The 13399-nt window shown below is 47.1% G+C and overlaps 1 protein-coding gene across 1 annotated transcript in view; it reads right to left on the bottom strand.

Annotated features, from left to right (window-relative positions):
- Positions 1–2469: 2469 nt before the first annotated feature.
- The window catches only part of LOC117444571 (unconventional myosin-VI-like), a gene marked incomplete at its 5' end in the record, with an annotated part of 37576 nt that continues 26646 nt past the window's right edge, over positions 2470–13399 (bottom strand). The window contains 7 exons of the mRNA XM_034080042.2: positions 2470–2709; positions 3673–3891; positions 5827–5853; positions 7709–7840; positions 10472–10575; positions 12696–12734; positions 12833–12868. Of these exons, the coding sequence (XP_033935933.2) occupies positions 2510–2709; positions 3673–3891; positions 5827–5853; positions 7709–7840; positions 10472–10575; positions 12696–12734; positions 12833–12868 (757 nt within the window). The remainder of the gene's footprint in view (positions 2710–3672; positions 3892–5826; positions 5854–7708; positions 7841–10471; positions 10576–12695; positions 12735–12832; positions 12869–13399) is intronic.

The raw sequence follows: 13399 nt of genomic DNA, 5'->3' as shown, positions 1-13399 counted from the left end.
AGGAAGGACGGGCTAATCCTCGCTGGTCCTCAGTTCCGCTCTCTGACGAGCTTTGAAATGCTAACTGCAGTCCTTGCACATGTAACTCCGTTTCAACAGGAAGTGGTTTCACTTTCTGTAACGCACGGATTGGACTTTACATGTCGCAGAATAGAGGAAGCAACTGAGACGAGGAAAGGGAGTTAAATGAGAATAAACGGGGAGTTCAAATGAGCCGACTACCTTTTGAAAAGACTCCGGAGTCTCCGAGGATCTCGGTGCTTTTGTTCACGGCTTCCCCGCACGTTAATGCCATTTGTAAAAAAGGAGGATCAGCTTCTTTGCAACGCGACAGATGTTTTCAGGTCACGGCGCTCTGCTGTGCGGAGGAGAGCGGCCTCAGCTGAATGAAGGCGTGGCCTCAGCTGAATGAAGGCGTGGCCTCAGCTGAATGAAGGCGTGGCCTCTCAGCAGCAGATCGTCTCTTTATTCGACAATGTTCCCGTCACACGAGGCTTTCCGTTTCCCCCGTCAGCCTCGTTAGCTAGATGTATTGCTTCTGGTGAAGTACACACTTCCCAGTTGCCTGCACACACTTCTAAGAAACTGTACTCCAGTGAGCGTCTGAGCACCGGCGCGTCACCGCCATCTTCTCAAAACGTCCAATCTGACGTGAGATTCAATCGTCTCTTAACATTTTAGGAATCAAATTATACTTTTAAGCGACTCAGTGGAATGATTGGATTCATGATGAGAAACCTGGGAGTCGCTGCGTCTCCTCGAGTAGAAAGACTTAACGAGGGGTTGCATAATCATTCGCTTAAACACACACAATCAGAGCTGGATTACTGCTCGGAGCAAAAGAAGAAACCCACGGCGGGTTCGACCACACGGTGAGAAGAGGAATCACGACAGGAACAAATCAACCAGGTCTCCAGTTACATTCGCTTGGAAAGACAACACGATAAAGCGCAGAGGCTCCTTGTGCAAGCGTCCCCGCCCTGAAGGACCCGCGGAGACGATGCACGCCTGGGGTTGGGGAGGCAGCTTGGAAAGCAGGGAGAGTTAAGAACACGTGGCGTTTGAACCCCGTCAGAGAAGTAAGGCCTCGTCGTTAGACTTGAACCAGAGGGTCCGATCAGCAGCGCCCCAAAGAGAACCAGGACCTGCTTCCTGATGGGATGCAGAGTAGGGGTCCCGAACACATAGAAACTACTGGAAGCTAACCTGCATATGAGGGCAGTTAGCACAAGCTGCACTCAGTAGCATTAAACCGTAGCTCGTGTTGACAACAGTTCAGATTTGTTGGTTATTGAGGAAGCCGAACGCATCTCTGATCAGGAAGTGGACACATCGTCACTCGGTGCATTATGAGGATTCAGGGGACGGGGCCGTCTGGGGTGGACAGGCTGCGTATTTATTAGTAAAAGTTGTCCACAGTCGAGATCTCGTGCTCTCTGTGGTCGAAGCACTTCTCATGGCGGTCGAAGGCGCGGCCGCTTCCTCGTTAAAACGGCCGTTTATCTCCCTGAACATTTCAGAAATGGATTCCGCGTCCTCAATAACGCCCAAAACCGCTTTACACATTATCGTCCACGTAGGGTAAGTTGCTCTAATTAGCATTCATTAGCATCAGAGGCTAATTGTGTCCCAACATAAGCAGGTCAGCATCCGGCAGGTTCGATGCTCTGGGGACCCTTACTCTAAAGACTCCCAGGTTCACTGAAGCTGGACCTCGGACTCTCAGAGGTGATGACCGATGGGATGCGTCTGCGTCGGGTTCAACGCAGAGCTTGTTAGGAACACAAAGAAAAGAAACAACCCCTCCCCCGTGTGTTAGCTAGCTGGGGACCCTGACTCTACATTTCTAACATAACACTTCCAAGTTCACTAAAGCCGGCAAGAGGTGACGACGAATGGGATGCGTCTGCGTCGGGTTCAACACAGAGCTTCCCTCGTTAGAACACCAGCACAAAGACCCCCCCCCCCACGTTAGGTAGCTGGTGCATTCGTCCCTTTGTTTGCATTCTCAATAAGCCCCACACCCGCTTCAAAACTGCCCCTTACCGTCTGCATGGGCTATTCATGCTAATCAACGCAGTGTTAGCATCCAGTCGTTCCTATGTGCTGCGGATCCGACAGCTCTCACACCAGGTCCGCTGCAGCTGCAGAGCTCATGGCTAGAAACTATTAACTATTAACTCTAACTAACGCGGCGTATCCCAATCGTGTAAATGTCCCAGCGTGTGCAGGTTAGCATCCGGCCGTATCAAAGCGTCGGGTATTCATCTCCAGGTTCACTGACGCTGGACTTCAGACTATCGGAGGTGATGATTAACGGGATGTTTCTGCATAGGCTCCAATGCAGAGCTTCCCTCGTTAGGAACAGAACACCCCCCCCCCCCGTGTTAGGAACCCCCCCCCCTGTTAGGAACCCCCCCCCCCTGTTAGGAACCCCCCCCCCCGTGTTAGGAACCCCCCCCCCCCCCGTGTTAGGTAGCTGGTGCATTCGTCCCTTTGTGTTCCTCCGTTATTTGAACATGCTCTGCATCATGGCGGTGGCGTACGTGGGCCTGGCCTGCCGGCTCTCGATGGCGCTGCGGAGGTACGTCACCCCCCCGCAGCGCTCCCAAATCTCCTCAAACTGCCGGGGCAGGATCTCTGCGCCTCGCTTCCTGGAGAGGCCGGTCTCCTCCAGACTCAACTCGCACATCTCCATGTCGTCTTTACCTGAAGAAGAACATGCGACTTAGTGACGGGTCAGAGGAGCAGGAGGGTTTCACTTCAGCAGGTTCACGTGAATACGTGCAATACTCATCTTTAAGCATGTTCTGACATGACATGTGACATACTATGACTAAGTACTGCGCTTAACTAATACAGGCCCTTCTGCACAAGGAATACTTTTACTGTCGCTACTTTCACTATTTCGCTATTTTGACTTGAGGAACATTTTGAATGCTGGACTTTCACTGTAACAGAGTATTCCTACACTCTGGTACTTCTACTTTTACTCAAGAACAAGACCTGAGTACTTCTACTTTTACTCAAGTACAAGATCTGAGTACTTCTACTTTTACTCAAGGACAAGATCTGAGTACTTCTACTTTTACTCAAGTACAAGATCCTGAGTACTTCTACTTTTACTCAAGTACAAGATCCGAGTACTTCTACTTTTACTCAAGTACAAGATCTGAGTACTTCTACTTTTACTCAAGTACAAGATCTGAGTACTTCTACTTTCTCTCAAGTACAAGATCTGAATACTTCTACTTTTACTCAAGTACAAGATCTGAGTACTTCTACTTTCTCTCAAGTACAATATCTGAGTACTTCTACTTTTACTGAAGTACAAGATCCGAGTACTTCTACTTTCTACTCAAGTACAAGATCTGAATACTTCTACTTTTACTCAAGTACAAGATCTGAGTACTTCTACTTTCTCTCAAGTACAATATCTGAGTACTTCTACTGTTACTCAAGTACAAGATCTGAGTACTTCTTGTACTTTGTTTGTATTCCTGTGTACTTCTCCTCCCTCTACTTTATAAATACTTCTTGTACTTTGTATACATGTACTCCTTTAGTTCTGGTACCCGAATCCCTCTGCTTTCTAAATACTATATATATATATATATATACACTCCTGTAGTTCTGGTAGTTTGTATATTAGTACTCGTGCAGTTCCCCTACCTGCCACCAGGACGACGGGGTGCTTGTCGGGGTGCAGCTCCATCTGCCGGGCGATCCACGGCCCGTCGAAGTGAGCGTACCACCAGCCCTTCTTGGTGTTCTGGAGGTCTGAGTAGGCGTCCCCCGGGCGGATGAAGGGGATCCTGAAGTACCTCTGCTGCCGGTTCAATGCCACCTCCAGCTGCCGTGCGGGGAGGGCGGGGGCCGGGTTCTGCTGGGCTGGAGGGGGGGAAACATAAAGAGTGAGGAAGAGGAGGAGGAAGAGGAGACATGCTTACATGCAGGGTGACGAGGAAGATGGTCACTGGGGGAAAGCCGTATCTCTGTGTATTAACTCGTTATGGAACATTTACGAGATTTGAATCAAAACTAACTTCGAGTCCCTGGAGTTCAAGGAAAGGCGTAGCGGCAAAATATATATGATCAAATTAAAACAGAAAATATACTTAAAGGTGAAAGGAAATAAGCCCAAGGAGTTATTTCCTTCTCTCTGGAATAGCTCTTCAGCCAATCACGATGTGAGTCAGTGACATGTCATTAAGCTCAAGGCTAGTTAGCTTAGCATAAAGACGGCGCCTCTCTAACGGAAGATAATTAAATAGCGTATCCTCTTTTTTTATTTATATTGATTACTTCTTTTTTTAAACAACGCCTATTGCCATTTCAAATTTTCGGGAAAATCTAAGAACGAGGTATGACGTATAAAATCGCTTGTTCCCCTTGGTAGTATTATTAAATAAGATTACACAGAGTGACTTCTCCCCTTAAGCTAAGTGACTTCTACCCTTAAGTTAAGTGACTTCTACCCTTAAGTTAAGTGACTTCTACCCTTAAGTTAAGGTTAATGCTAAAGGTATTGATACCCGGGTGAATGCTCCGCGATGTGGCTCGCTTTAAACCCAAAGAAAGGCATGTTGACTTCCTGTTTCTCCGCCTGCCTCTTTCTGCTGCTCTGGGATCAGTCAGAGAGATGAACCCTGTGTTCTCTTCAGCGCTGACGAGAGATTAGGCGCTTTCACACCGCGGTACTTTCCCCACTAAGGTTCATGAGAACTCTTTTATCGCGTTCACACCAAAAAGAGCCGGTACTAAAATTAGTTCATGCGAACCTTTTTACCCGCTCGAAAGTCCCTGCTCTCGAGCATGCTAGAGAGCATGCTAGAGAGCAGGGACTTTCGAGCGGCTCTTTTGTGAGAAAAGAGCTATATCTCTGATTGGCTGGGCGGATTGCAAACCACGCCCCGTAAAACTCTCAAAGAGTTTTGTGAAGCCGCCATTTTATTATCCTCGCATTAGCATTATTAGCATTAGCATTATTAGCATTAGCATTAGCCCAGCGCAGAAACGCAGAGAGACTAACTTATGGCAACACAAAGGAAAACATGGGAGCGGTGGAGATGAGGAGGTGTCGGCGTTCTGGCGATTTACTCGGAAGGCTTCAGTCGAAGCTGCTGGGACTCCCAGCAGCTTCTACTGAAGCCTTCCCCAACTCCGGGGACTTCCGGCCGGGGCCTCCGGGGGGCAGTATACGCCGTGAAGCTGTTTGCGGCCTGCCAGTAAACCCAAAGCAGAAGAAGAAGAAGTGACGTCAGCGGCTTCATTTGCCTAATCCTCCCTCAGGGACTTTTTCCGGTGTGAACGCGATCAGTACTTAGTTCCTGAGGACTACTTTGTGGGAAAAGTACCGCGGTGTGAAAGCGCCTCTTCAGCGAGACGTGAGCCGTGGCCGAGCTTTATGAAAGCGCTTTGCAAACTCGTGAGAAACGTAAAGACAAACAGGATTCTACCAAGTGGAGCGTAAGGAATCCACAGAGACCTTAAATCAGGAGCGTTTCACCGTCACAGAACCACCAACTCAGCAGAGCTGAAGCGAACGCGCCTTTTTTTTTTAAATCAGAACATTGCATTCACTCCGGGGGAAATGTTGAGACGGTCGTTTCAATTTAGAATCCAATGGAAAGAAGACAGATCTGTTAAGCGTGCTTCCTCGGCTCACGTCTGCTCAGAAACACCTCCACCATGAAGAGAAAGTGGAGAGTAGAGTAACCCAACAAGCAGTGACCCAATCAGAGCAGCCCTCTCCCGTGTTAGGGTTAATAATAAAGGAGGGGGCGGGGCTACAGTCTGTGGTTAGTCACACTGAAGACCACTTACATGCTTTCCTCACAGCAGGCGCTTGATCTGAAAGCAAACATGCAGGTTACACGGACACAGGAAGTGATGCAGCACGGACAGAACAAGGAGAGAACACAAACTGGATGTTATTTGAGACGTGTTCAGACATGGGGACGACATGACGACGAGGGAAGAACGATGACAGGAAGTGGGTTTTTTGTCATCTCTGAAATAATTATGCTGAATTGTTTAAAGATCCCATCCTCGTGTTTTCTCAATGCGTCCGAGCCAGAGACGCACAGGAGAGGGCGCCGGGACCACGCGGGGATTTATCTTTACATCCGATTATTTATTTAGTTTAGTAAATCAGTTCTGAGGAAAAATAACTAAATCTGGAAATCTCAGAATCGACTGATTTCTGACTTTTTATTCAGATCGGAAAAAAATCAAAGTTCGACTTCGGAGGAAAAAAATCTAAGAATTCTTTAAAAAAAAAAGTCTGTAATTCCGAGTCGAAAAAGAGGTTTTTTTATTCCGACAAAAAGAGATTTAATTTCTAACTTTAATCTCAAGACATACACACGTGTACACACGCGTGGCCCTCGCCCTCTCCTGTAGAGATTCACTCTATTTAGAATAACGAAACATGACTTTCACCATCGATCATCTTCTATCGGTGAATCCACATTAGCGTTGGAGTGTCTCCGAACGCTTAAAAACAAGTCGAATAAATATATATCCTGTTCTCATTTCACTTCAGCACTCCGAGTGAAAGCTCACGACTTCCACCCGTACTTGCCAGCCCTCCCGGTTTCCTCCCGGGACACACTTCTCCTGCACTTCCTAACATTCGGTCTATGTGCTGTAAATGTATCATCTCTTGGATTTACACACGGCATCTATCGCAGTCTGTCCGTCCTGGAGAGGATCCTCCTCTGCTGCTCTCCCTGAGGTTTCTCCCGTGTTCCCTTAGACTGTGGGGTTCTCTGGAAGTGTTTCCTTGTACGATGTGAGGGTCTAAGGACAGAGGGTCTGAGGACAGAGGGTCTGAGGACAGAGGGTCTGAGGACAGAGGGTCTGAGGACAGAGGGTCTGAGGACAGAGGGTCTGAGGACAGAGGGTCTGAGGACAGAGGGTCTGAGGACAGAGGGTCTGAGGACAGAGGGTCTGAGGACAGAGGGTCTGAGGACAGAGGGTCTGAGGACAGAGGGTCTAAGGACAGAGGGTCTAAGGACAGAGGGTCTGAGGACAGAGGGTCTGAGGACAGAGGGTCTAAGGACAGAGGGTCTAAGGACAGAGGGTCTGAGGACAGAGGGTCTGAGGACAGAGGGTCTGAGGACAGAGGGTCTGAGGACAGAGGGTCTAAGGACAGAGGGTCTGAGGACAGAGGGTCTGAGGACAGAGGGTCTAAGGACAGAGGGTCTGAGGACATATAAATATATATAAATAAAACCTGATTTGATTTTGATTTGATATTTCTCCCGATTTCTGACTAAATCAGATTTACTCACGACTGTTTCCGCTCTGACTGTTTGGTTTCCATGGTAACGCGTCTCTTTAGTAGCGCGCGCAACTGAAAGTCTGACAGGGTGAGGAAGAGAGTCACAGAAAACAGACCCTCTGCTCACTCCTTTCCTTTCCTGCCCACACTATGCTCCATCAAGGATGCTCCATCAAGGATGCTACAGGCCGCAGGGCAGTGCACTTACAGCTACAGGCCGCATGTTAATGTTAATCTAGTACAGCTCCGGCGATCCACTAGCCCCGCCCCCCGCGGTGGTTTTGAAACGCCCCCGCTGTCTGAGGGCTCAGGGCTGGCAAGTGTGCTTCACCGTGAGAGAGAAGCAACAAGGTCACTCAGAATACTGTCTTCCTCAGAGAAGAAGACAGAAGCAAACGATCAGGAGAGAGGGATGCTTACCGTAGTCCGTGATGGATTTCGGGACTCGCTGCTCCGTCTCCGTGTTCCTCTTCTTGTTCTTTGACTTCCAGGCGTGGTACACCTTGAGGCGGCGGTGGAACTCCTCCCTGCAGGAGGCCAGCAGCTCGATGTCTGCGGAGAAACATGTTAGAGAGGCTGGAGTGCTCTGTAGGCTGCAGTGCTCTGTAGGCTGCAGTGCTCTGTAGGCTGCAGTGCTCTGTAGGCTGAGTGCTCTGTAGGCTGCAGTGCTCTGTAGGCTGAGTGCTCTGTAGGCTGGAGTGCATGTCAACGGTCTGCAGAGGCTAAAGTCACACAAGTATATCACACACACACACACACACACACACACACACACACACACACACACACACACACACACACACTGCAGGGGAGAGAAACTATTTCTCTGGCTACAGTTCGGCGGGGAGCCTGATGCACGCTAAGTGTTGAGCTAACGTCGCCTGAAATAAAACACTCTGCAGGACAAATAAATAACACGTTGGATTTAATCAGCGCTGAAGGAAGAACGCTGTCTGTGTGTGTGTGTGTGTGTGTGTGTGTGTGTGTGTGTGTGTGTGTGTGTGTGTGTGTGTGTGTGTCTCCAGGTATTAGAGCTCCCTGCGGTGAGGATAAGGACAGAGAGCGCTCAGGTTAAACTCAATATTACGAAGAGGATAAAAAAAAGTCTCTTTCATTAAATCCCTTCGGCCGAGGAGACGGAGCTTTAACCTCTGACCTCAGAGGTCAAAGCTCCGTCTCAAAGTCTGTTGAGATCAAAGGGTCCGTTATCCGTCCGCTGGCGCTCTAAATCACTCCGCGCTGAAGTCCTGACGGACGCACTGGAAGCTTTGCTTTCAGACTCCACTAGCTGTGAAGCTATGGCTAGCAGCTAGTTAGCTTAGCATTACACTTGAAATACAGGGTCATAATCTTTCCTCCGAAATTTGACTTTTATCTCAGGATTTTTTTTTCTTAATAAAAATGTTGAGTTTTATCCAGAATAAAAGAAAATGTCATCAAAATGTTACTTTTATCTCAGAATTCAAACTTTCTCTCCCAGTTTTTAGATATTCTGACTCGAATCTCATAAAACAGAATAAGAGGTCCTTTATCTGCTGCTGTTAAGCCACAGGTATCCATGGAGTGATGCTGAGATCAGAGCTTCTCAAAGTGGGGTCCGCGGACCACTGGTGGTCCGTGAGCACCCCCTAGTGGTCCGTGAGCACCCCCTAGTGGTCCGTGAGTATATTTGTAAAATTTCACATTTGAAATAAATGAAGTAGGGCTGTCAAGTTAACGCGTTAATAACGTGTTAATAACGCAAAAAAAAATTAACGCCACTAATTATTTTAACGCATGTGTATTGTTTGTCCTCGGCCGCCCCGTAGCTTCAGAGCGCATCGAGTTTAAAATACCATCTACAAGCTGATGCTGACAGCCCCGCTCCTGCTGCCCGCTTGTGGCAGACCACACTTCCACGCTCACCGGCAGGCACCGACTGGCCACCGGGAGGGTGTGTGTGTGTGTGTGTGTGTGTGTGTGTGTGTGTGTGTGTGTGTGTGTGGCCCGAGCGAGCGAGAGAGAGACCTTACATGCATTGTTGTTGTTGTTAGCATCTGGTGCTAGCTAGCTGCGCTAACGGATATAAGGAGCTGTTTAAATGAAAACAGAGGAGCGACATTTCGCCACAACTGCGCCGAGCACTTGACTTGATGCAGGAAGCAGACAGCGGGACGTTGGAGGAGAAGCCAGCACACTCAGCAACATGATTGCAGCGTCCAGGCAGCTCCCGCTCGAGCATATGCCTTGAGTTGCACATAGCTCCAACGATCACACACCCACACACACACACACCCACACACACACACACACACACACACACACACCCGTGTGAGTATTTTTTTGTATCATGCAGTAGTTTTAGTGGGTTTTAATGCAGTATTTGTGAATGTTGGCAGTATGTAGTATCCTGCAGTGTGTGTGTGTGTGTGTGTGTGTGTGTGTGTGTGTGTGTGTGTGTGTGTGTGTGTGTGTGTGTGTGTGTGTGTGTGTGAGTGTGTTGAAAAAGTATAAGGGTCAATCAAAGTGGTTGATCCTCTGGGGAACCTGAAAACGCTCCAAAATGTCTTAATTTCCACCTAAATTCATGTCCAGTCCGTGTCTCGTCTTATTGCCCGTTCTGCACGACACTGAGCGTCAAAGCTCCCGTCATCCATCTTCCAATCACAACACTGCACATGTCCAGTGTGTCTATGTACGCATCACCAATCATTTTGACACCAGGTCAAACTCCTCCTACGTGTCGACCCGCCTGATCCTGAACCTGATCCTGAACCTGAACCTGGACCTGGACCTGAACCTGATCCTGAACCTGATCCTGAACCTGATCCTGGACCTGATCCTGAACCTGATCCTGAACCTGATCCTGATCCTGAACCTGGACCTGATCCTGAACCTGGACCTGATCCTGAACCTGGACCTGAACCTGATCCTGATCCTGAACCTGATCCTGAACCTGAACCTGAACCTGATCCTGAACCTGGACCTGAACCTGATCCTGAACCTGAACCTGGACCTGAACCTGATCCTGAACCTGAACCTGGACCTGATCCTGAACCTGATCCTGAACCTGAACCTGGACCTGAACCTGATCCTGAACCTGAACCTGGACCTGAACCTGGACCTGATCCTGAACCTGAACCTGGACCTGGACCTGAACCTGGACCTGAACCTGGACCTGAACCAGACCCAGAGAGCACTCACCACAGGAGGTGTTGATGGAGTCCCGCAGCTCGGCGTACTTCCACTTGCTCAGCTCGTACTTCTTCGCTCCGGCCGCAGCTTTCGTGGCCTGAACCTGTGGACCTCTGGGAGACAAAGACACAAGATGGCCGCAGGAAGTGAGCCACAAAGAGCAGGAAGTGAGCGTTAAAGAGCAGGAAGCAGGAAGTGGAAGAGGACTGGAGTCATGTGCACACAGGAGAGGCTTTGGAAGCGTTGCTTTGCCTCGTGAGGAAGACGGGTGGAGCTTACAGAGTGGGGGTGGAGCTTACAGAGTGAGGGTGGAGCTTACAGAGTGAGGGTGGAGCTTACAGAGCGGGGGTGGAGCTTACAGAGCGGGGGTGGAGCTTACAGAGCGGGGACAGACCATCGGTATTAAAACAAGTGAGATTTGGATTCAATCCCACTGTTTGGATCCTACTGACTCAATGCATGCAATTCATCGTCGTCATGGTTTCCAATCGTCTGACCACATGAGGCTAAAACCAGTCATGTGTTGTTAAGAAAATAGAGTTTTAATATAAAGGTTGTTTTTTAAATGACATGCTTTCTGCAGAACGTTGAAGCCTAATGACTCGACGAAATGCAATAAACTCCATTTTCTATCAAAGTCTCTGACCACTAAAGGCTAGTGTGTTGTCACGGCAACTAAATCACCATCATTACAAATAGTTTTAATAAGTAATAATATGGTTGTTATTTAAAGCCGTTTTCTGCAGGCGCTGGAAACCTCCGGACTCGAAGGAATGCAATTACATTTCACTCCAGATGGTTCTACTTTTAAACATAATGTCCGTAAGACGCTTCAATCGGCTCAAAGTTCCCGATTCTTCTTTTATTAAGAGCTTTAATTAAAAGAAGATGGTTATTATATAAATCCCAGTGCTCTGCAGAAGTCTGAAACCTACCGACTCCACAAAGGCAATTCCTTCAGGGATATCTTTTAGCGTTTCCAGAACCGTCTCAAATGATCTGTGTTTCGTTAAAGTGAGCTTTATGAACGCCCTGAGTCGCCCGCGCAGTGAAGTCCACCCGGCTGGAAGCTTCCGGAGAGTCACAGAACACACATCAGGGCTGTGGGGTCTTTTCAGAAGAGGAGGAGAGAGGAAGAAATGCTACAAGGAGGCGGGACTTGGCTGCTTTCCTCTAATCCTATTGGCTGGCTCTGGATCTTCACGATTAAGCAGAGATGGGAGAAGTACTCAGATCTGGTACTTGAGTAAAAGTAAAAGTACTCAGATCTTGTACTTGAGTAAAAGTAAAAGTACTCAGATCTGTTACTTGAGTAAAAGTACTCAGATCTTGTACTTGAGTAAAAGTAAAAGTACTCAGATCTTGTACTTGAGTAAAAGTAGAAGTACTCAGATCTGGTACTTGAGTAAAAGTAAAAGTACTCAGATCTTGTACTTGAGTAAAAGTAAAAGTACTCAGATCTGTTACTTGAGTAAAAGTACTCAGATCTTGTACTTGAGTAAAAGTAAAAGTACTCAGATCTTGTACTTGAGTAAAAGTAGAAGTACTCAGATCTTGTACTTGAGTAAAAGTAGAAGTACTCAGATCGTGTACTTTAGTAAAAGTAGAAGTACTCAGATCGTGTACTTTAGTAAAAGTAGAAGTACTCAGATCTGGTACTTGAGTAAAAGTACTCAGATCTTGTTCTTGAGTAAAAGTAGAAGTACTCAGATCTAGTATTTGAGTAGAACTAGAAGTACTCAGATCTTGTTCTTGAGTAAAAGTAGAAGTACTCAGATCGTGTACTTTAGTAAAAGTAGAAGTACTCAGATCTTGTACTTGAGTAAAAGTAGAAATACTCAGATCTTGTACTTGAGTCGCAGCTTCGTTTAAACGGAGCTGCGACGTCACGTTGTTTACGCCAGGAGACATCTTGTTTACGAGCGTCATGTTGTTATATCTTATAAACAAATCAGCGCCACTCAGACTATCTCTTCCTAGCAGAAGCCCTGATGATACCTGTTGAACAGAAGAGGAATCCACATGTAAGCGTGTGTGTCTTTAGGTAATTAACCCGTTGATCAGAATGAGTACGACGGACTCGTTGTGGTCGCCTCTTGATTTGGATGATTGTGATGAGATTTCAGTCTCGACCAATCAGAACAACCCGTTGATCAGAATCTTAACACACCCACAAAGGATCAGAGATTGATTGTTTGATTTCCAGCGAGACGGAGACTCTGTTTCCACGAACCTCGCCAGCAGCTCAGACATTTCCTTCGCCATTTGTTCCCTGAAAAAGCACGAGGTTCCCGGGGGGGGGGGGGGGAAAGTTAATATACGTGTTCACAAGCCTCTCTGAAATAAACACGTCGTGGCGTGCACACCTACATGGTCAGACTCTGGAGAGCTGCGGCTCCGGCAGAGCTGCGGACAGAACAATGTGGGGTTAGAAACACGGTCACACATATAGAAATCAGCAGAGGAGGCGATTCCCGCTCAGACAGAAGAGATCGTTCTGATTGGACCTCGACCGGAGGAGCGTTCATCAGACGCTGAAGGAGAACGTATTCACTTAAAGTTAAGGTTTCTGGACACACTTCAGAATTTAGCTTTAATGTAAGTTTTTATAAATTTCTCCGATTTTTTAAGGGCCATTATTATAAATTTTAATATTTCTTAGATTTTTTTTGCAATTATTATTCTTTATTTATACGTTTATTAATATTATATATTTTTTTTTATTAAAAACGATATAATTGAACTACTTGCAAATTATATTTGGCACAAAATATATGTATTTCCGAGTGTTTTTTGGGTTTCAGCAAATACAAATATAAATATAAATTATAAATCGAGCTGTATTTAAAGGTCAGTTTGAGAAACCGGCTCGAGATACTCGGACTGCATTTCATTGTATATTTATTTTATTATTTGTATTATTGGTATTATTTGAAG

Source organism: Pseudochaenichthys georgianus, unplaced genomic scaffold (assembly GCF_902827115.2).
Source record: "Pseudochaenichthys georgianus unplaced genomic scaffold, fPseGeo1.2 scaffold_839_arrow_ctg1, whole genome shotgun sequence".
Lineage (NCBI taxonomy): Eukaryota > Metazoa > Chordata > Actinopteri > Perciformes > Channichthyidae > Pseudochaenichthys > Pseudochaenichthys georgianus.
The sequence above is the reverse complement of the archived record's forward strand: the minus strand, read 5'-3'. Positions and strand labels throughout refer to the sequence as shown.